The following is a 21,321-nucleotide window of genomic DNA, read 5'->3' as shown; positions in this document are numbered from 1 at the left end:
ACATTCAGCCGTGCAACTCTGCTTGGAGGATTCTTTTTTTCGAACGTCATTGTGACAGGACATGTTATAGTTTGACGGGATACGATTTTGCCGCGCTTTTGACCAATCTTAGTTGATTTTCATGTTAAAAAAATATTTCTTGTTATTTCCCCGTTAAACGAACCTGCTTCTGGTTTTTAAGATAAGATAGAACTTCACTTATAGGTAAGTTCGTTTAATCATTAATTTGATTATACTTGAGCTTTGTACTCAGATGAACTTTTTTATGTAGGTACTCCTCTCTTGTATACTCTGATGTACTCCTCTTACGGACTCTCTTATGAACTTCTCTTATTTACTCTTTTATATACTCACTTATGTGCTCTCTTATTTACTTCTCTTATGTACTCTCTTATGTGCTCTTTTATGTACACCTCTTATGTACTCCTCTAATTAACTCCCTTATGTACTCCTCTTATATACTCTCTTATGTACTCTCATATGTACTCCTCTTATGTACCTATATAAGACTCAAAATTACCAAATCTGATAAACCAATACTCATTTCGCGGCGGAAATTAGGAAATGCTCTCCGCTGCGCTTCCAGCGGCGGTTCTTTAGACAAGAAAAGTGAAGTACCTATACATATATAATATGAGCTTGACTTTCGTACGTATGTATTTATTTTGTGTCACACTTCTCCATATACTGACGAGGACGTGAAATAAAAAGTTATCGTATTTCATTATTAATTTATTTTTACACAATATTTTCATCAAGTAACCTCAGACGATTGTCTAATAGCTATAATAGTCCCGATATAAAAATATTTCCTCTCTTATCCGTAACATTGTAATATATTTATAATATTGACACGTTTATACTTTTTACACTATCAATTCGAATTCTTTAGTCATAATAACGTGATGCTTATTTTATTCACAGATCAATAATTTTACATAGTATAGTACATATTTATAATGTCTCAAATAAATATAATATGTATATAGAACATTACAATTTCGCCTATCAAAATGTACATCACAAGTGCGAACGTTCGTATTTATAATAACTACAGTTTGTAATGTAAACAAAGTGATGACAAAAACATATTTCATAATTAAAAACAACAGAAACATTATCTCACACGTTTATGGCAAATCGTCAGAGTCCCACAAAATTATAATATTTACTTTAATGATTAATAGACAATTATAAAACACAACATAGTTATTTTACATAGTCTTAAACGAAATAAATAAATTATTCTCTAATATAGTGTATTGCTTATTGTCAAATCAATTTAAAAGCCTATAAAATGGCGCTCTGGGCCTTTACCAACAACAATTCCTAGTTTCTTATTTATGTACTAATTATTCATTTATTACTAAGTCAACATCATTTATACAGATATTTAGGAATACAGTTATAGTTCGGGCCTGGAACGCTGAGCGCAACCAAATATTAGCTCGATCATATCCGAGTACACCTAGGCTGAAACGTTAGTCTTTAGTCTCGAACTACTGGAATGTACAAGTTCTACGCTACCTTTAGACATCTCTTCATACTATAACATACGTATCACGCTATGATATGGTTTATTTAGATTTAAAATTATATACTTTAGCACAAAATATTCAGAAGAGTAACAGATAACTTAAAAGGAAAATACTGACATATAAGTACGTCCAGAACTAGCTGGGATTGCTACAATAATAACTTTGTATAGAAGATACAACAGGAAACGTAACATAGACAGTGTAACATACATAGTTAGCGGAATATATCAGTAACATATATGAAAATAAATTATTAGCTAAAACTAGAAGGACGGATAGAACGGGGAAGATACAATAGACTTAAAAAAAGTTCCAGTCCGGCCGCGGCCGCGCGGAACACGCGGGACCGCGCGGCCGCGGTCCGGACCACTTAGTGTTACGTCATTTACAGTTTCATTAACTTTAGTTTTTTTACGAAGTAATTTAGCTAAGAATGATCTGGGCCATTGTTGCGTTCGTTATAAAACAATGCGCGCGGCAGTGCTGCGGGGCGCAGCAGCAGCGCGCGGGACGACGGCGGCGACAGCGGCCGGCGCGGCGGGCGCTAGCAGTGGTTGTCCTCGCGCACGAGCGCCGCGGTGTCGCGGCCGGTGTCGGCGGCGGGGTCCAGCGCGCGGCCCGCGCCCGCGCCCGCGCCGCGCGCCGCCGCGCCGCGCGTCTCCGTCGACGACGGCGAGATCACCGCCGACACCACCTTATCCTTCAACTCGTCTGGTACTTCGTAAATGCCGGCTGCATAAAAAAATAAACAACATTTCATTTATTTAGGTCAACGATTCGACTGGTAGCAGGAAACTCAAACATACAATGATTTTTGATGTTTTTCTTAGGTTAACTTGATTATGGATCGCGGTAACAATACAACCCAAAGTAATTTTTAGACGAAATTACAGCAGACTTATGATAGATAGAATTCATGAATAATTTTGTATTGTAAAGAGTAGGTAAGATTAGGCGATACGTGTAATAGAGCGTAGCACTCACGTATAGGCGGCTCGGGCTCCCCCTGCGCGACGGCGCGGGTGACGGCGTCGTACATGGGGTTGCTGAAGTCGCGGCCCTTGCGCGGCGCCTCCTCCAGCGTGTAGGCGGGCTCGCCGGCGCTGCCCACGCCGCCGAACTCCACGTTGGAGCCCTGCCGGAACGACACGCTCTGCGACGACGCCAGGCTGCTCAGCCCGCCGCCCTTACCGCTGCAATCATACAAGAAAAGTTCAGTAAAAAAAAATTAAGTGTCTCGACTTAGCGTACGAGGTTGTCGCCTTGTGCAATGTCGATTCTGTCGCGGGTAGGTCGATTATCACGGTCAAAACGGTGCAATTGCCGAAAGCCTTGAATGACATCTCAAGGAGAAGCTGTAGTTAGGCGCCTAGGGCGAGGTACTTATTCAGAATTAACTTAAAAAATATATATACCGACTATAAGGTGAAGGTTTCGAAGACTATAAAAGATCATAATAAGACTCACAAAGGTCGTTTCCTAATGACGAACCAGGCGGCGGCGCCGGCCAGCGCCAGCAGCAGCACGAGCAGCAGCGGCACGAGCACGGCGGCCGCGGTGCCGGCGCGCGCGGCGGCGCTGGCGGCGCTGGCGGCGCACAGCGGCGGCTGCAGCGGCGCGCGGCAGCGGCACGACAGCGCGCCCGCCGCGTCCCACGCGCACGTGCCGCCGTTCTCGCACGGGCACACGCGCGGCAGCGCGCGCGGCGCCTCCACGGCCGCGTCGCACTGCCGCTCGTGCGCCAGGCGCTTGGGCGGCGGCTGCAGCTCGGGGCACACGCAGCGCCGCCCGCCCGGCACGCGCAGGCACAGGTGCGAGCACGCCGCGCGCGAGCACTCGCCCGAGCCCGACGCGTTGTAGCGCCGCGGGTGGTACACTGTTACAAAAACACACAAATATATTCCAGACCTATTTATTTTAAAAGAAGGAAATGCTCAATAACGATCGTCTGTCCAAAATAATTCGACTCACCTTTCACAGCCGATGGGTTGACTAGATCCTTGGATATAACCGATGGCACTCCTCTTCCGAACTTGTCCTGTCTGACGAGTTCACCCGTGTCCCGGGTGACCCAGTACAGCGAGGACTCGAACACGTCCAGTGACAGCGGGTGCTTCAGCAGGTCGCCCTTCAGGATCACCTTCCTGTTAGAACCGTCGTGCCTCATCATCTCGATAGTGTTCAGTTTAGTGTCAGCCCAGTATATAGCGTGATCCATCAAATGGTCGATGGCCAAGCCAGTCGGATGTCTGATGTTTTCTGTGACAATCGGTCTCCTCTTTGAACCGTCCATCCAAGCTATTTCGATTTTAGGAGCGGAACCAGCGTCAGCCCAAAACATCCTTCCCATTTGAGGATCAAGAACCAGTGACGTGGGGCTTTCAATTCCCGCAGACACAATAGCTCTTCGGTATCTTCCATCAGTTCTTGCAACCATGACTCGTCCTCGAGGTTTCGACCCTGTCCTGTCGGTCTCCGTCCAGTACAGGTTATCTCCGACATAGTCTACTGCCAAAGCAGTCGGTTTTGAGTTACCCTTCATGTTGAGATCTTGGGCAAATCCACTCTTGACTTGTCCGTTCAGTGCGTTGAGCATGTAGGACCGCTTGATGGTCTTATCGTAACTGTCTGCCCAGAATATCATCTCTTGCTTAGGATCGTAGTCTATGGCTTCTATTCTCTTCTCGGCTGTGATGACGTCATACTCTCTGTCTTCCTTTTGTGCAAAGGCGTGTATTTCAGGTCCATTGGCGAATAGAAGAACAACGTCATCATCTACAACTTTGCATACTCCTGATAAGTTGTCTGCCAGTCTGTAAGTAAGCGATTTTTATTTTGGAGGAGTTACACAGTAGAAAAGTTTGCTAGAAAAGTATTAAATCGAGAAGTCGTTAAACTGGTATTTTTAAGGCCAGATTATATGATAGTATCAACAGGTTGAATTATTAGTACAAAGTGAGAGACTAACTTGAATCCTTCTGTGCAGTCGCAGCTGTAGCTGCCGTTGAGGTTGTTGCATATCTGCGAGCAGTGGTGCGTGCCGGCGGCGCACTCGTCCACGTCGACGCAGCGCTTCTTGTCCACGGGCGAGATGATCCAGCCCTGGAAGCACGTGCAGATGTAGCCGCCCGCGCCGCCGATCTGCGTCAGGTTCGTGCAGAAGTGCTCGCAACCTCCTGGGGAACAAAAGTTGCTGTGATGAGACCCGCTCGACAATACGATTGCCTTTCAATACCTTTAAGACTTGTTAACTATTTTGGCTAAACACGGAAAATATCAGGACGTTTTAGTGCAAATACGTTTTATTGTTTCAATACGTACAATGATTGAATGATTTAATGGAAGTTTATATTATTTACATTAAATGGTTTGTTATAAATACTTTTTAACAAACACGTTTCTCAAAATATCTATAATAATTATTGTCTTCCATTTTCAGAACAACGTTGACTTTCCAAGCTGAGTAGTACCTTTATCAAGATGCGAGCATGTGTGCGTGTGGTGGCAGCCGAGCTCGTCGGAGGCGTCGCCGCAGTCGTCGGCGAAGTCGCAGAGCTGCGTGCGGTCGACGCAGTGGCGGTTGGCGCACTGGAACTGCGCGTACGGGTCGCACGGCTTCACGCGCGCCGCACACAGCGTCATGTTGTTCTCGTCCGAGCCGTCGCCGCAGTTGTCAACTCCGTCGCATACTTGGTAGCTGTTGTGTGTTATCGTGGTTTAGAAACAGACTTTATTTTGGATTTGTTAAGGGTATTTTTGGATGCAGAAGTTAGTGTTATGAAAATATAAAAGCAAATAATGTAAAAAATTCTACACAAGAACCCTTCGCTTGCTTGGAACTTTAAATCTGTACTCGCAACAAACAACAACTTTGATCAATTGTAACTTTAAATTGTTAAGTATCACTTACCGAGGTACACATCTGTGGTTATCGCAGTGGAACCGTCTCAGCGTATCACAGTTGAAGTTGGTACATATGGAGGCAGCTTCATCGGAGCCGTCGCCGCAGTCGTCAGTACCGTCACACAGGTCTGACTGAGACACGCACAGGTTGTTCGCGCACTGGAATCTGTAATTTGGACAATTCGTAAGCAATCTAGTAAGAATATTTACCTAAATAATTAATAATATGATAGTAGGTATTGACAGTTACCTGCTCTCCGGGCAGTATCTGCCGCCAGGGTAGCGCGGTGGGCACCCGATCTCATCAGACAAGTCTCTGCAGTCTCTGTCGCCGTCACACCTGAAGTACGCAGCGATGCAGTGTCCGGACTTGCACTGGAAGGTTCCGTTCTTGCACTTGAAGCCGCCGCAGTCGGCTTCGTCGGTGTTGTCACCGCAGTCGTCCTCGTGGTCACAACGCCATCTCGATGAAATGCACTTTCCATTGCCGCACTTGAATTCTGATTCCGAACATTCTCTGTACTTATGTTGGCAAACCGTTTCCGACTCGTCGCTACCATCTCCGCAGTCGTCGGTGAAGTCGCACAGCCATTGTTTCGGTATACAGCGCTTGTTGTCGCATGTGAAGTCAGTCTCGGCACTGCAAGTGGGACAGTTCTCTGGTAATTCATCCGATCCATCTCTGCAGTCGTCTTTGCCGTCACAGAACAACCATTTCGGAATACATCTATAGTTCGCTTGTCCGGGACATCTTCTCCATCCAGTGGTACAGTTCTTTTGCCTACACATGTACGCTGGCTCATCAGAATCATCTCCGCAGTCGTTATCGAAATCGCACATCCATAATTTCGGGATACATCTTCCGTTCTTGCATGCGAATTCGGTGTCAGGATTACAAGGTCGGTTATGACACATTGCAGGGTCTTCGTCACTATTGTCCTTACAGTCTGTGTCGCCATCACACTTCCAACTGTCAAGTATACACCTGCCACTGGACTTGCACTTGAACTCGAGGAGCGGGCACTCGTGGGCGCACTCAGCCTCGTCACTTCCGTCTCCACAGTCGTCAGTACCGTCACAGATGGTGGCGGCAGGCGTGCAGTTGGTGTTCTTACACTGGAATGAGCCAGCTCTGCAATGACGAACAGGGCAAGTTTCAGGCTCATCAGAACCATCCATACAGTCTTTCTCGCCGTCACACTTCCAGAACCATGGAATACATTTCTCATCATGACCGTTGCATCTATGTTGACCGTCTGTGCAGTTGGCAATACATGTTTTCATATCTCTGGCTAAGTAGAATTGGTTCGGGCAAGCACACTTGAACGTTGTGGCGCCTTCTTCTCCGTAACCCTCGATGTTCAGGTAGCTGGATGCATGGGGCGGCGCTATCAGACACAGATGAGAGCACCCTCCGTTGTTATCTCCACAAGGGTTGGGATACGGCAGTTGTCTCAGTGGATGAACGACGTGAATATCATACGGTCTATGAGTGGTGTTTCTTAGTACAGTCAGATTTTCTCCCGAGTGTTTGTTTGCTTTGCTAATTGCTTTGAGATTCCAATCAGTCCAGAATATTTCGTCATCGAAGAGACTGAGAGCAAACACATGAGGTACTTTTGCACCAGATAATACGACATGCCTGTGCCTTCCTTCCAAATCAGCTGAACCGATGTAGTCCAAATGAGCATCAGCCCAGTAGATTCTGTCAGTGAAATAGTCTATTGTCAAAGCATTCGGCCAGGCGATGTCATCCTCCCAGTTCAGAATAGAAGTGAAATTGGACCCGTCCATACCCAATTTTCCTATGTAAGCCTGTAGATGCCACGATGTGAAGTAAAGGTAACCTGTTCCAGGGTGCACGACTATTGCTCTAGGGTCTGTTACGCCAGTTTTCAAAGTCTTTCTCCTAGTACCATCCAATTCTGACACATCCAAGTTTTTAGAATGTCTGTCAAGCCAGTAAAGTTTCCTTCCAATCCAATCAACGGCTATACCTTCAAGACCATGCGAGTCATGTCTGATAACCACTTCTTTTGTGGGACTGGGGTCGGTGTAGTTTGATCGGTAAATGGTCTTAGCGGAGACGTCAGCGAAATACATTCTCTGTTCTTTGAAGTCGAAGTCGATTGCGACGACGTTCATCAGATCTTGATGCATCAAGTTATATAAACTGGCGTCGGTGGACATGTTCCTCACGTAATACTTGTTCGTGAATATAATCCAGGCGGTGGTGTTATCCTTGCGCTTACAAGTGTGCTCATCAGGTTCTCTTTCATAATATTGGTCGTTACATTTACAATAGTAGGATCCAGGGGTGTTGGAGCAGTACTGCGAGCAAACTCCTGGCGTTTCTATACATTCGTCTATGTCTGCGCAAGCTTTACCATCCGCGAGCAGCTTGTAGCCTTGATTACAGTCGCAATAGTAGCCTGTTAGAGTGTCAATACATTTGTGGCCACATTGATTGATTTCTAGCTTAGCACATTCATCGATGTTACAATGAGGAGGTTCGTCAGAGTCGTCGGTACAATCAGACACTTTGTTGCAGACCAGTCTGTTATCGATGCACTGATCATTATTACATTTGAACTGGCCAGCAGGACATGTCTTATTCTCTTTAACACATCCAACTTCATCAGAATGATCACCACAATCATCTTCACCGTCACATCTGAAGTGGTTTCTAATACACTTGAAATTCTGACATTTAAACTCTTGATCGCTACATTGCTTGTATTGAGTGTTACAACGTTTACCTTCGTCAGAGCCGTCACCACAGTCGTTGTCGTGATCACACACCCAGCCTTCGTTGATACAGCGGCCGTTGTTACATTGGAATTGGTCTTCAGAGCAAGGTGTGGGTGTGGCGCAGTGATGGATGGTTGAGTTTTCATCAGCTCCATCAATACAATCTGGATCACCATCACAGATCCATTTCTTGGGAATACATTGCGCTCGTTGCCAGAATTTGTTTTCTTCACATGTGTATTCAGTTTCAGCATCACACTTGCGTTCATTGCACTGATGACGATCGTCTTCGTCACTGTTGTCCAGACAGTCGTTGTCACCATCGCAAATGTAGATTCTGGGTATGCAGTTTCCGTTGTCACAAGTGAAGAGGTCACCGAAGCACGTGCGGCCTTCTGAGCGGCAGTACTCTGGCGGCTCGTCAGCGCCGTCACCGCAGTCGTCGTCTCCGTCGCAATACCACGTGGCAGGGATGCATCGGTGGTTGGGACAACGGAAACTGTTTTGAGGACACGTTCTCTGGGCACAATGCAGTGGGTCTTCATCAGAATTGTCACCGCAGTCATTGTCACCATCGCAGAGCCAGTAGGGTTCAACGCAAATATTCGTCTTCTCGCATTTTAGATGGTTAGTCGGGCACGTTGTGTTCATCGGGCAACGTTCATGTGTCTCGTCCGATGTGATGTTGTCCTTACAATCGTTGATTCCGTTACAGACTTGCGACATTGGTATACAACGAGAGTTGAGGCACGTAAACTCGCCCTCAGCGCATGGTGGGTATACGCATCCTTCTTCATCAGATCCGTCTTTGCAATCATTTTCATGATCACATTTCCATGACTGGAAGATACACCTGCCATTGTTACAGCGGAACTCGCTAGGCGAACACGAGTGGTACGTGCAGTAGTTCTTGTCTTCATCTGAGTTATCCCCACAGTCGTCATCTCCGTCACATGACCACATCTTACTGATGCACTTGCCGTTGGCACAGAAGAACTTGCTAGGGTCACAGGTAATGTTCTTAGCCACACACATTCTGCCTTCGTTTACCAGTTTAGTGTTATCATCACACTTGCACTCGACAGTGTTGTTAGGTGCAGGGTGACAGCTGTGTGCGCAACCTCCATTGCTAATCTTACAGGGATTCACTTGACACTTTTGTCTGCTCGGACTGTAAATGTGAATGTCACGAGGCGAGTCTTCCAATCGCTTCACCATCTCTATCATGTTAGCACCAGTATGTTTTTCTGCTCTGTACACACCGCGAAGCTGAAGGTCAGTCCAGTAAATGTAGTTACCGAAAACGGTGATGGCGAATGGATAGATGGTTGCACTGATCAGAACTTCTCTATCAGAACCATCTAGCTTAGACCGTTCAATCTTCTCTCTGACAGCATCGGTCCAATATAACATGTTTTCATCAAAGTCAATGGTCAAGCCACTAGGTTGCGATAAGTCCTTGTCTATGATTGCCTTCTTCAATGATCCAGCCATGGTTGTTCTATAGATCTTTCCAGAAGTCCCAAATCTGCCCCAATCTGTATAGTATAGAGTTCCGTTGCATGGGTCAACAACAATAGCTCTCGGGCGTTCGACTCTAGCAATCATTACAAGCTCTGTACCATCGAGGTTCATGGCGTAAATGGAATTGTTAGAACTGTCTGTCCAGTAAACTTTCTTTTGCGTCCAGTCATAAGATATACCTTCAGGATTGATGCCCTTACTAATGATGTTCTGGATGGTCGATGGATCTGGGTTGTTAGCAGACATCCAGCCTATTCTAGCCCATGGCCTGATCTGAGTAAAGAACAGCTTATTGTCGGTGTAATCAAACTCTACACCTACAACATTTGTAAGGTTGACGACAGGTTTAAAAGGCACTCCTGTAGATTTCGGATCTAAGTTTATAGCTCGAATTTCAGTCCTTGTGGTGAATACCAGGTACTCCTCAACCACGTCACATTTCTTCGGATTCGAAGCAGAGATTTGTCCAGTTGCACAGTCACATCTATGAGTATATCCCTTGTTAGCTTCCGGTGGGTAACTGAAGCAAAGTTGATCACATCCACCATTGCCAAGCTTTCTGCAAGGGTTGTTTTCGTCCGTAGGCTGATTGTTCACATCAAATATAACAATATCTCTGAGCTTGGGAAGGTTTATTCTAACTTTCTCTGGCATGGACATATTGCCAGGCAATTTGGACGCTTTGTAGATAGTTTGCAAGTTTCTATCAACCCAGTAAACGCTACCCGTGTGTATCGCGATGCCCATAGGATTTGGTAAGTTTGATCTAATCAGTTGTCTATTACCACCATTGAAGGAGATCTTTTGGATTTGGTCCAGTTTAGAGTCAACCCAATAGACGTCATGAGTCAACATATCGATGGTCAGGTCTCTCGGGTTTGATATTCCAGAGCTCACTACGGTTTGCCAGTTGCTACCATCCAAATACGCCTTTCCAATTCGTGGGTACTGACCATAATCGATCCAGTATAACAGTCTCTTTAGAGGGTTCACAGCGAGTTCTCTTGGAGCATCCATTGTTGTTTTTACCAAGACCTTCCTATTCGAACCGTCAAGCCAGCACATTTCTACATAGTTTTCGTGAGGGAAGACGTTGGTGAAGTAGAGATTTCCAGCGACCCAGTCTACAGCTAACCCTCGGATGCCATTGCTGCCAATACCATCCTTAACAATGTGCTGTAGTTCCGTGCCATTTGGTCTGATGCGGAATATTCCGTTCCATTGTCCGCGGTTGAACTCCACCCAGTAAATGTAGTTTTCAGCGAAGTGTACATCTACATGCAGGATGTGGTGTCCAACACCAGTGACGGGTACCATGGCTTCGGCACTAGAGTCGATGCTGTACCCGCGGATGAGGTCCAGCTGTGATACTACCGCGAACGTCTTGTAAGGCACACAGTTCACTTCATTCTCCTTTCTGTAGCCAACAGAACAAGCGCAGACCCGGGACCCACCGTCTCCAGGGATACAGATCTGTTCGCAGCCTCCATTGCTCTGCGAGCATGGGTGGTGAACCATCTTCCTCTTTTGGAATATTGTAAACGACTTCAAGTCACTTTCATTGTCTAATATAGCCTTGATGTTATCGCCGTTGGGTAGGTCAGCCTTAATTATCTTTTCGTGAAGAGGATCCAAAGCATACAGTCTCGAATCCAGTACGGCGATTACTTTGGGATAGGAGATAGCGTTGGTCTCAGACAGTATGGTTTTCCTGTCATTACCCTCAGTGTTGACACTGTTGATGCTGGCCGGGAACTGAGTGCTGAAGTAGATGATCTTCTTCTCAATGTCAATGGTGACAGCTTCAGGTCGTTCGATGGTATCCACCAGAATAATGGGATTAGTGCCATCCATGTTGGCTTTGCCGATCTTCGCTGGAACTCCGAAGCCTCCTTCGTCGGACCAGTACATTTTTCTGTAAATAAAGTATAACATGAACATTATTGACATAGACATAAAACATTTAAATTGTGTTTTATTTATTTAAATTCCATTTACATATCTTTGTTTAAGCAGAAATATTCGAACACAAACAAAAAATAAGTTAATAAAATAATACAACTCACCCTTCAGTAGGATCCAAACAGATTCCTTTCGGTTTAGCAACAGATGCCTTGCTGCCATCGTTAGCCATCACAATAGACCGGTACTTCACTTTACCGTCCACTCTGACAAGTTCGATGTTACTGGCAACCCTGTTGGCCATGTACAAGTTTCTGCCGAGCCAGTCGAAGGCAATGGCCGATGGTGCCCCGACAATACCGGTATCAGATCCGAAGAACTCGACCTTATTACCACCACCGTAAGGCATACTGTAGATTGTGCAGTTTTCGTCATCATCGCTATCACCAGTTATGGACTGCAGCCAGTATAACATGTGGCCTTGACGGTCGTAGTCCAGTTGTACTCCACCTAAGAATAAAAAGTACGTATGTAACACATGATAAGATTTTGGTAGGAATATTTTCATTATACATACATATACTAGTGGCTATATACTAGTGATTTCGTGTTTCTTATTATACCTTGAATGCCAACAATGGGCGCGAGTTGTCCAGCGCGGCCGGATCCGTCCATCGATAAGTCAATGACTTGACTTCCCTTCAGTACCATCAGGTATGCAGACTCCTCTGCAACAAAAATAAATAATATAAAGTGCTAATGTTCACTAATAAATTCTATTAAACATCATTACTATTTCAATAGTAAAAAATCGTACCTTCTATACATTTTCCGTCAGGTAACAGCTTGAACCCGGGCTTGCACATACAAGTGTAGGCAACAGTCTTGTTTGGACTGAGCAGGCACAGATGTTGGCACGAATCCTTCTTACAGGGTGAAGTGTAGAGCGGCTGTAAGGACGGGTGATGCACGTGGATGGACAGCGGCTGCGATATCAGGTGAGACACCACTGTCTGGTTCGTTCCCTTGAATTTATGAGCCGACAGTACTCTGTTCAGTTGACGATCGGTCCAGTACAACGTATCTTCGAAAAGTGTCAGTGAGTGAGGGTGGAGGAGGTAGTGGCTACCGGCCAGGACCTGCTGTCTTCCTGTACCGTTGTAATAACAGAAGTCGATAAAATCTAATTTTGAATCAGCGAAGTACACTCTTTGTGTAGCTGTATCTAGTGTTAAACCATTAGGCCAGTAGATTTTCGTCGTAATAATAGCTGATCTCTGTGTACCATCCATTCCAACTCTTTCGATACGAGGGTTCTCTCCCCAGTCGGTCCAGAACAGCCATCTTGCATTTGGTGCTGGATCTAGACACATTCCTCTAGGCTGTGTGATGTTGCCGCTTAACAAAGCTGTCCTAGCTGAACCGTCTTCTTTGGCTACCTCGATAGTGTTCAGTTTGCTGTCTAGCCAGTAAATGTTACCTCCGACCCAGTCATAGGCAAGTCCCTCGACGAGGTCCAGTCCAGTGGATATGATGACCTGCGGCTCACTACCGCGGTCTAACCGGGAGATCTTCTTGAGTTTCATGTCCGACCAGAATATTGTTCCTGTGTGCATGTTAGAGGCGGTTGCGACTACATTTTCGACGTTAATTGGAACTCTTTCCAGGCCTTGTTCATTAAGATCTGCCACTAGGATGGAATGTCTATTGGAAATGATGAGGAAGGCGCTGGAGTGGTTGTTAGCCTTGCATGTGTGGTTATTCATGGTTAAGATGTAGCCGTCCATACAGGAGCATACGTAGGAACCCTTCGTGTTGGTGCATGTCTGCGAACAGAGACCTGGCGGATCACATTCGTTGATGTCCTTGCAGTTGGAGCCATCCACATCCAATTCCTCGCCAGGTGGACAAAGACACAGCGGTCCATTAGGAGTCTGTTTACATCCATTGGAACAGAGACCGTCTTGATGTTCACATTCAGCAAAATCACAGCTTGCACCTGTAATATAGCAATTAATCATTGATCAACTGATCACACTAAAATAAGGCACTTTGCTTTTGTAAATAAGTGTATATAAATAAATAAGTGTATACCTTCGTCAGCTCCATTCGGACAGTCAAACTTGGAATCACAAACTTGAGTGATGTTGACACAACGGCCTGTGACGCCGGGACATTGCCACTGGTCAGCGGGACACCTAGGATAACACAAATAGGCGCATTAGTATTATTAGCAGAGGGCGAGAGTTAAACAGCAGGTATCAGGACAAGTGGTACCTGAAGGCGGGTGGTTTGCAAGCATGCTCGAGCCCCTCGTCGGAGTTGTCTCCGCAGTCGTCGCGGCCGTCACAGACGTACGCCTTGAAGACGCAGCGTCCGTTTTGGCAGCGGAAGTAGTTGTGAGCGCACGACACCGCGCCGCAGCTCGCTGGCTCGTCTGACAGGTCCTCGCAGTCAGGCGTACCTAACAAATTCATATGATGTCTTTCAAACCATGTTTCGGCCACATCGGCTATTTTCGGAGATCGGTTATCTGTCCGGGAAATATTATAGTGCGCAGGTAGTCTCTCCCCGCACTGTCGCAGTACTCACCGTCACAGTACCAGGTGGTGGGGATGCAGATGCCGGAGGAGCGGCACTGGAACTGCTTGTCGGGCTGGCACTGGTGCGGCGCCAGGGACGGACAGCCCGCCTCGTCGCTGCCGTCGTTACAATCCGGGATGCCGTCGCATTTGTATGCTTCCTGATGACACAATACACGAACAAATATTGTAGTTTCACTTCAACAACACTCCCGCACATTCAGATTAAAATTAGCCTATGTGTTTTATCTAATGTACAACAGTACAAGCAGTAGTTTTTACATGAAATACTAGCAAACATCTACATACATTTTAGAATGTATATTTGAGTGTAATGATTTACCTGCACACACTGCTTGAGGTCTGCGCACTTGAACTGGCTGGCGAGGCAGGAGACGGGCGGGCAGTCGGCCTCGTCCTGCTTGTCGAAGCAGTCGTCGTCGCCGTCACACACCCACGACGCCGGGATACAGTGCCCCGTGCGCGGACATGTGAACTACAAGTCACAAATACATAATATAACTTACAGTAAACATGTCGACTACATCAAATGTTAGAAGACTAGCAATATCACCATGACAAAAAAAATATTTATAATTTTCCTGATGTGGTAGAAACATTTTTCTCACTGACCTGGAAGTATGCACAAGTCTTCTCGGCACAATGAGATCCTTCATCAGAACCGTCTCCACAGTCGTTCTCGGAGTCGCACTTCCAGGTGTTGGGCACACAGCGGCCGTTGTCGCACTGGAACTGTGAGGAGGAGCAGGTGACGTTGACGCAGCCGGTCTCGTCGGAGAAGTCGCCGCAGTCGTTCTCCGAGTCACACTTGAACGTCGCCGGGATGCAACGCCCAGACTTGCACATGAATTCTGATGCACTGCATGTTGTTTCTGCAATAAGTGGATAATAATTTAGAAACTGTTCTAAATGTTTGTCATCTTCATTAAGAATTGAAACTAAATCTTTACTTACTAGTACAGTTCTGTTCCTCGTCACTGTTGTCCAAACAATCGTCATCTCCATCACACACCCAAGAGTTGGGAATACATCTTTGGTTGTTACAGGTGAAATCCCAAGAATGAGGACATGCTTGCATGGGCGGTTCGGAGCTTGGATCAGGAATACAGCTGGTGCCATCAGGCGCCAGTTTCTCTCCATACGGACAACCACATTTGACGGTTAGAAGTTCCGTGTTGTTCCTAGGTACAGCGAAGCAAAGTTTTTGGCAGTTTCCATTGTCTCGTGCACAAGGCTGCATAGGATCTATCCTCTGGATTTCTTCGCTGTACACCTTGACACCATAAAGTCTGTTTGTTTGAGGTTCACGGACCATAATGTCTTCTTGTTCTCCAGTTAGTTTGTGTAACCTGACTATCGCGTCGAGTCTCCAGTCTGTGATGTACATGAACTCTTTGTGAATAACAATTGAGAATGGATGTCTGATGAGCCTGGAGTTAACAGTCTTGACGTCCGTTCCATCAAGTTTGGAATGTTGCACATGGTCGAGTAAGGCATCGCACCAGTACAGCCTGTCAGCGTCAAAGTCTATGGACAAGCCGTTAGGCCAGCCAAGAGTTACGTTCTCGAAGACCAACAAGTTGGTTCCGTCTGTGTATGCTCGGCTTATGTTGGCAGGCCGATCCCATTCCGAGAAGAAAATGAAACCTTTGTTTGGGTGTACTACGATAGCTCGCGGCCTCTTCAGGTCCTTCAGCAAAGTTCTCCTGTAAGTAACGTGTCTCGTCGACAGAACATTCAATGTTCCTTTCCTTGAGTCAATGTAGTACAGATTCTTGGAAGCCCAGTCTGCTGCTAGACCTTCCACTCCTTCATTCTGTGACGCAAGAACTATTTCCTTGGTCGTTCCATTTCTATGAACCCTGTATATCACATCTTGTAAAACATCTGAATAATAGATGTGCTCGTCTCGAGCATCGAAATCTAAACCTACAAATCTAGCTCTCTTAGAAACTACTGGCAGGATGGCGTCACTGAAACCTTCAATGACTGGGTTGAGAACCTTTCCCTTGATAAACCTCTGCTGGGAGTACATAAGGAACTCTTTAACAAGGTCGCAGTTCCGGAGGTCGGTCTCGAGCCGGTAGCCGATGTTGCAGGCGCAGCGGTAGCCGAGGCCGCCGTTCTGCAGCGCCGTCACGATGCACATCTGCGCGCAGCCGCCGTTGTTGGTGCCGCAAGGGTTGTTCACCGACGTCTGCTTCAGTGAGTGCACCACGGTGATGGCCTTGGGCTCCCTGATGTCCTTCATCTTGTAGATCGCTTGTATGCTGGAGGGTCCCTCATATTTGTTGACGGAGCTGATTCCTTGCTTGGTGTTATCCGACCAGTACACTCTATCTTCGATAAGCGCCAGTCTGGAGGGGCTAGGTACCTGTTGGCCTCTGAGCACCAGGAAACGATGGTTTCCATCATAGTCCACAGTTTCGATATAATCCAATAAGGAGTCACACCAAAACACTCTTCGCGCAATAATGTCCACAGCGATACCGGATGCTTTGTATGCTGCTTCGGAGACTATTGATTTTGCGTGGGTTCCGTCCATGTTTGCTCTGACGATCTGGAATGATCAGAACATAAATAAGAAATGGAAACATACTTTGAACGTTATGAACTACTCGTTTCGTAATTATTCTTATTACAAAGTTGGTGCTTAAGAATGTTCTTACCTGACTACTATCAGCAACGAACATCAACCCAAGTGTAGGATCAAGCGCGAGATCAGCGGGACTGGTCAGGTTCGATCCGAGCACCACAGCATGCCAGCGTCCATCCAACTCAAAGACGTCGACCTTCTGTCCGATAGCATCGGCGACGTACAGCTTGTCTCCCACCCAGTCCACCGCCAGCGCCACGGGTGCCCAGGAGCCGGCCACTGTGATGTCGGTGCCGGAGCCCAGCGAACTGCCTGAGCCAGCCGGACCACCCATGCTCAGTGGCTGTGAGTGGATCTGGAACACACATTACGTATGACATACAGATTAAAATTAAAAACTAAGAAAGTGTGTCTGGTCAAATAGGTAGTTTAATTTTTTGATCTCTTTATAGAAGATAGATAAAAATAGGCTGAATGATTTCAAGAAAAGGTCAAGCTGCAGGTAATGGACTCACCTTCCTCGTCTTAAGATCAGACCAGAAGAGCAGGTTCTTCCTGTAATGGTAGTCGAGGCCGGCGGCGGCGGTGGCGTTGGCGACGTGCACGGGCGCGCGGCCGTGCAGGTCCATGCGCAGCACGGCGGCCGCGTGCGCCAGCAGCAGCGCCGGCGCCGCGCCGCCCGCGCCCGCCGCGCAGCGCCCGCCGCCCGCCAGCGAGTAGCCCGGCGCGCACAGGCACTTGTATGCTAAGGAACCGAATAGACCACTGTTACCACATTGTTATGAATAAAGTACCCTTTTCATGGAAACAACACGCCCCTTAGTTGGGGATTTAGATTCTCTATAGCCTTAAAAAACACATGGTCATTATCAGAGTAGTCTCAAATCCGTTCTATGTCTTCTGAATAGGATGTGATATTGAAAATATGACTGATCTGATCGATAAAGTCTGGTCTGAAGAATCGAAAGCTAAGCCAGCTCCGGGATAGACTGAGCTAGTTATCATTCTCGGGATCACAGGGATATTATTTCAGTACCTACAAAACTAAATGATGAAAACCATAGTGATTTGAATTGACAAGTAGGTATAATGGATACAAACATCCAGGAGTGTTGATGCAGAGCTGGTGACAGTATCCCCACTCCTTGCACTCGTCTCGGTCGACGCAGGTGCGGTTGTCGGCAGAGAGCGCGAGGCCGGCCGCGCATGCGCACGCGCCGCCCGCGGGGGACGCCACGCACTTGTACTCGCACTCCAGCGCAGGACATGATGCAGTCGCTGAGAAAACACAATATATTTTGATTAAGTTATATGAACACTTGGAGTGAAAAACAGTAAATCAAGACTTGTCTGAAATATATGGAGTTTTAATAATACTTCTCAGGTTATAACCTACTAAGCCGACCCCAACATAGTTGGGAAAAGGGCTCGGAGGATGGAAGTAATAACCTAGTAAGTAGTACACCATTTTATATTTTCGAGATTGTGGCCGCATCTATCAGATACGGCCCAAAATTCACATTCATTCAATTCAGGTACAACAAGGAGTATACATATAGAGAGAGTAAGTATATAAGGGGAATCAGTAACAGAGTACACAATCATATAAGGGAGTAGGTACATAATGAAGGGAGAATATAAAGGGTAAATAAGTGATTTTGTGTGTAAGAATAACAAACACAAATTCCATTCTTACAAACTTTCGACTCACGTGGAGTATTCATCATGGGAATAAATCTGACAACACATTATAATCTTTTCGAGTTGCAAAGCAATAAAGAAAATGTCTTGAGCACCACTTTTGGTTATGAGCAATGAGCATTATCTCCTGGGCTCAGCTACAATGAGGTCGTGTGTAGTCACGATACACGCTCGGTAACAACGTCACGTACTTACATTCAACGAATTGCATATTTTGAGGTGACTGGATTTTAATTGAGTTACAGTCGTTTAAATAAAAGTTAAGTTTCAACCCTCAATAGAAGTACCGTCTGTTTTTATTATGGTTCGGACATTAATCCACGTGATAAAATTCTCTCTGAATGATCTCTTTGATAGCCACTGTATCGGAGCTCAAGATTCTTTCTTGAGTAATCTTATATATAAAAATCAATTGCTGTTCGTTAGTCTCACTAAAACTCGAGAATAGCTGGACCGATTTGGCTTATTTTGATTTTAAAATGTTTGTAGAGGTCCAGGGAAGGTTTAAACGATACGAAGTTTACGGGATCAGCTAGTAAGCAATAAAAACTATTGTCAGCACAAAATATTCCGCTTCCTTAATGTAATGAATACTCACAGCAAGCAGTCTCCTCATCAGCATTATCCTCGCAGTCCTTCTTTCCGTCGCAGAGCTGTGAGCGCGCGATGCACTTGTGCGCGCCGCCGGGCCCGCCCTTGGGGCACAGGTACTTGTTGTCAGGACACGCGATGGCCGTGCAGTTGGCCTCGTCAGACCCGTCGGAGCAGTCCTTGTAGCCGTCGCAGTGGTACGTCGCCGGGATGCACAGAGCGTTGCTGCAGCGGAACTGCCCTATGTGGCACGCTGGGAAACCTGGAATGAGGATATTTATACTTTAGAATTGCACTGTTAGTTGAACCTAGCAAAGAAACTTCCATTAAGTGATTTGAATTTGAACGTTAAGAGGTCTGTTATCTCTGACGTAGATTTAAAATACATTTTGACGAATTCAGAGCTTATTTCCCGATTCGTAATATATTTTCAGGTAGTATGCAGGCAGATGTTAAGTCTGTTAGGTTTTCAAACTCGTGTTATTAGTCAGCTGTACTTACTACAATGTGCTTCATCTGAATTATCTCCGCAGTCATCTTTGTGGTCGCACTTAACGGACGAGTCCACACACTTGTTCCCGGAGGCGCATCGGAACTGGTCCAGCCGACACGCTAGCGGCTGTCCAGGGCAGTCTTGTTCGTCACGGCCTGTTCTACAATCTAAATAACTGGAAAACAAAAGATATATTTAACATTTAACATTTTTCTCTTAATGAGGAACTATATCCCGCATGGGTAATAGAAAAGGTATGATGTTCCTCACCCGTCACATTTCTTTTCCTTAGGTATACAGGGTCCCTGTGCTGAGATCTTGCCAGGCCCGACGCCTTCCATCCCGCACTGGAAGTCGTCTGTCTGACATTTACGATATGCTGTAAAAAAACGTTTCCATTAGAGATCGAACTTCCATCCATTCCATCCTATCTCTCACACAAGTCAGATGTAGCACATAGGTACATTTTTCTTTAGTCAAAATCAGCTTATTCAAAACAAACCCTAATTGCCAACCAGAGCCATATAATTCCTATATAAACCTTGTCTCGGTAACTGGGTTGTTTGTCACAGCAGCGCGTTGCTTACGCAATGTTTGTTCGGCTCAGGCACACCTAGGCTCGCCACCAGCTAATCTAATCCTCTCCGTATTGGTAACGAGATGCAAAAACGCCCGTGTGCGCCTTTTTACGACAAAACCGTTCTCTAACGCAGTGGTGTCGAGCAGAAGTACAACTCAAGTAGACGGAGTAAGGGTGTATTGATATGCTCAGTTTCAGAAATAAGAGTCATTGAAAGTTGTCTGTTGTCGACTTCCCATGATCCCGTGAGTATCATATCCATAGTATTCTTCTGGTTAACCCTTTTGAAGGGCACTTATTATTGTTGCATCGAAAACTATTGAAATACTTAAGTTGAATACCTTTTTTCTACGAAGTATAATTTGGAGAAGGGACTGAACCGGTCAATAAAATATATGTAAGTACGGAATATTTCACGGCTGTGGAACTTCTGGTTTTGCACAATTTGTGTGTTGTTAGCCCGCCCTTGTCGAGATAATGCGATTTTCATATAAAGTTATGTAAAAATCCCGCGATAGAGGGCGCTCGGAGCGAGTGGCTCGACCGCGTCAAAGCCGATGCTGTTTATAAGAGAGTCTCGTAAGCCTTTCTAAACAGTTTTTTATGGAAGAGTGTGTCTCGGATATTGTAGGTGTACTATAAGACGCCTGTGTTACGTTTGTAAGTATCGTAAATAAATAATGCTTTGTTTGTACAGCGGTACAATATTGTGTTGGATTAAGAGGAATTATGATTAAAAATAGATTTTCCCACTTCACACTAAGGTTTTAATCAAGAAATTCTTAGTAAGGTTTTAATTAAGTCTTCATTATATATGTCACCGTAAGATTACAAACATCGTTAGATTACAATCTATCTCGAGAGATTGTAAACTGTCGAATTATTGTGAACTGTAACATCTGATTGCAAAGCTCTCCCTGATTGGTCAGTCTTTTTGTAAGATCGACCAATCACGACCAGCCGTTCTGTTGCCATGGAGTTCCCGTAGAGTTAGGAATGAATTTGTGTTTGAAGACAAACTACCTAATTGTTTAGTTTTTTTTTTTTTTTTATAAAAGTTTCTTATAATTTTCCAATTTCATTTAAATAAAACTACTTTTACGGATTTTTTCGCGGTCGGTTTTAAACGTCGGGATTAA

General features: G+C 45.6%; 1 protein-coding gene across 2 annotated transcripts in view; it reads right to left on the bottom strand.

Annotated features, from left to right (window-relative positions):
- Positions 1-1,851: 1,851 nt before the first annotated feature.
- Positions 1,852-21,321, bottom strand: part of LOC110375568 (low-density lipoprotein receptor-related protein 2) — a 190,087-nt gene continuing 170,617 nt past the window's right edge. For both annotated transcript variants that reach the window (XM_049850763.2, XM_049850765.2), the window contains 23 exons: positions 19,873-19,981; positions 19,611-19,777; positions 19,117-19,371; positions 17,919-18,095; positions 17,333-17,562; positions 16,891-17,172; positions 15,176-16,781; positions 14,834-15,093; positions 14,544-14,696; positions 14,211-14,361; positions 13,896-14,082; positions 13,713-13,816; positions 12,436-13,617; positions 12,242-12,346; positions 11,783-12,128; positions 5,692-11,631; positions 5,449-5,607; positions 5,009-5,235; positions 4,507-4,714; positions 3,510-4,351; positions 3,006-3,414; positions 2,523-2,731; positions 1,852-2,270 (listed from right to left, as the gene is read on the bottom strand). In XM_049850763.2, the coding sequence (XP_049706720.2) occupies positions 2,083-2,270; positions 2,523-2,731; positions 3,006-3,414; positions 3,510-4,351; positions 4,507-4,714; positions 5,009-5,235; positions 5,449-5,607; positions 5,692-11,631; positions 11,783-12,128; positions 12,242-12,346; positions 12,436-13,617; positions 13,713-13,816; positions 13,896-14,082; positions 14,211-14,361; positions 14,544-14,696; positions 14,834-15,093; positions 15,176-16,781; positions 16,891-17,172; positions 17,333-17,562; positions 17,919-18,095; positions 19,117-19,371; positions 19,611-19,777; positions 19,873-19,981 (13,496 nt within the window). In that variant the 3' untranslated portion in view covers positions 1,852-2,082. The remainder of the gene's footprint in view (positions 2,271-2,522; positions 2,732-3,005; positions 3,415-3,509; positions 4,352-4,506; positions 4,715-5,008; positions 5,236-5,448; positions 5,608-5,691; positions 11,632-11,782; positions 12,129-12,241; positions 12,347-12,435; positions 13,618-13,712; positions 13,817-13,895; positions 14,083-14,210; positions 14,362-14,543; positions 14,697-14,833; positions 15,094-15,175; positions 16,782-16,890; positions 17,173-17,332; positions 17,563-17,918; positions 18,096-19,116; positions 19,372-19,610; positions 19,778-19,872; positions 19,982-21,321) is intronic.

This window comes from Helicoverpa armigera, chromosome 11 (assembly GCF_030705265.1).
Source record: "Helicoverpa armigera isolate CAAS_96S chromosome 11, ASM3070526v1, whole genome shotgun sequence".
Taxonomy (NCBI): Eukaryota; Metazoa; Arthropoda; class Insecta; order Lepidoptera; family Noctuidae; genus Helicoverpa; species Helicoverpa armigera.
This window is presented reverse-complemented; position numbering and strand designations above follow the sequence as displayed.